General features: G+C 31.6%; 1 protein-coding gene across 1 annotated transcript in view; it reads right to left on the bottom strand.

Moving 5' to 3' along the window:
* LOC109585041 (epidermal growth factor receptor-like) overlaps positions 1-1806 on the bottom strand; it is a 4472-nt gene extending 2666 nt beyond the window's left edge. Inside the window, exons 1-5 of the mRNA XM_020000965.1 lie at positions 1510-1806; positions 1103-1464; positions 651-798; positions 89-164; positions 16-37 (exon numbers count right to left, since the gene is read on the bottom strand). Coding sequence (XP_019856524.1) covers positions 16-37; positions 89-164; positions 651-798; positions 1103-1464; positions 1510-1628 — 727 coding nt within the window. The 5' untranslated portion in view covers positions 1629-1806. The remainder of the gene's footprint in view (positions 1-15; positions 38-88; positions 165-650; positions 799-1102; positions 1465-1509) is intronic.

A 1806-nucleotide genomic window follows, 5' to 3' on the forward strand; every position in this document is an offset into this window, starting at 1 on the left:
AGAAATCAGTATTACAGCTACTACAGTTGGCAGGACCCTATAAATTTATAGATACTATTAATAAAATGAATGAATAAACAATCTATACCTCTCCAATACATGAGCCATTACAAAATGAGTGACAAGGTAAGCAAGTATTGTTAGCATTATGATTGAATAAGTGACTGAAGAAGAAAAAGCAAAGTAAAAGGACAGAAGTAAGAACTAAATAAAAGTCCAAATTTAAAACCCAATATCCAAACATAATAGATCTAGTCTAGGCTGAAGTTTTAATTTGTAAAAAACTCATTATTGTTTACATGCAATTAAGTTTCTGTTATGCATGCTCTTTGCATTGAGCTTATTAAACTTTATTACTAAAATTATCCATTTAAATTATGCATGCATGTTCTTGTGTAATGTGATTCTCTAAAATTTTTAAAATAGTTTCAAAATTTGTTCAAAACAATGGCATAAATTATCCAATTGTTCTCCACTTTTGAGGCATAAACATAATTATTAGATTTGCATATGTTATCTTTGCTTAGTAGTAAAAATTTACAAATGAAATGTGATAGCATATTGATTGTTGTTGCTCAGATATAGTGCATTATGCAGCCATGAGCATGCAATGTCATCATACTTAATACAATAAATTTAGATACCCTTACACTCTATGCGTATCAAAGTCATGACAATCTGGTACACACTGTTTGTTAAAAATGAAGTTTGTACAAGTCACACATTGAGTATCATTAGGCCCCCAGCACCAACCAGAAGCAGATGAACATTGAGGATGACATGTCATCTTCATTTTAACTATAATAAAGATGGAAATTTACTACTTAAAAATAAAAATGAAGCAGCTATGTTAACACAGGGTTGTTCACAGTAACAAAGAATGCTTACACCCTCAGAGCAAAATAGAGCCACTATTAGCAAATAAAAATTAATATGTTACTCAAAGTGACATTATTTACAGCTAAAGACTAAATAATGGATATCCAACAGAGAAACTATGTACAAGAACCTGCTATTACATACTGCATACAAGTAAATGCTTAGACAAATTACCATGGCAAATAGCAAATACTCACAAACTACACAAAATGCAAATACTAACCACATTCATTAATACTGCTTCTGTGATTATCCAACACACAAGATGATGATGATGCATTGGCCAGGTAGTAGCTCAAATTCCCAAGGTAACATAAAGAAGGATTATTCTCCAATTGTATACCACCATTGATGACAGTTTCAAGGGATGAGAGATCAATGCTAACTAAATCAGTATTAGCTATTATAACAGAAAACTTAGTTGAGTCACTTGATCCATTGCATGACTGTGATAAAACTTGAGTGGAATCATTACCAACAGTTTTCAAGCTAGATAAGTATGGAAAAGTCTCTTTATTGAATCCACTAATATCCAGTGAGCCACATATCTCTCTAATGTCATTGAGATCATTCAATATTGATGGACTAGAAAGTTTTTGCCATAAAATTTTTGCAATATGTAACACTAACTTAACATTTGGAGGTACACTTGAAATCCTAAGTTCAGTAGTAATGACAGTACATCCAGTCAGTTTTCCAGGATCATTGTAATCAAATACACCACCAGTACATTCTAGATAATAATTCATCTATACCTCTTATGCATATAATTTTACCTTTAGGACAAGTATCATTGCATAAAACACATCTCATAGTTCTATTACTAGGAACAGGCATATAATTAGAAGGACAATCTTTAACACATTGAGTACCATGTTCATGTAAGAAGTTGTTTCTGAATGGATCTGGAACTCTCTGTGTACTATT

Source organism: Amphimedon queenslandica, unplaced genomic scaffold (assembly GCF_000090795.2).
Source record: "Amphimedon queenslandica unplaced genomic scaffold, v1.1 AMPQUscaffold_13131, whole genome shotgun sequence".
NCBI lineage: Eukaryota > Metazoa > Porifera > Demospongiae > Haplosclerida > Niphatidae > Amphimedon > Amphimedon queenslandica.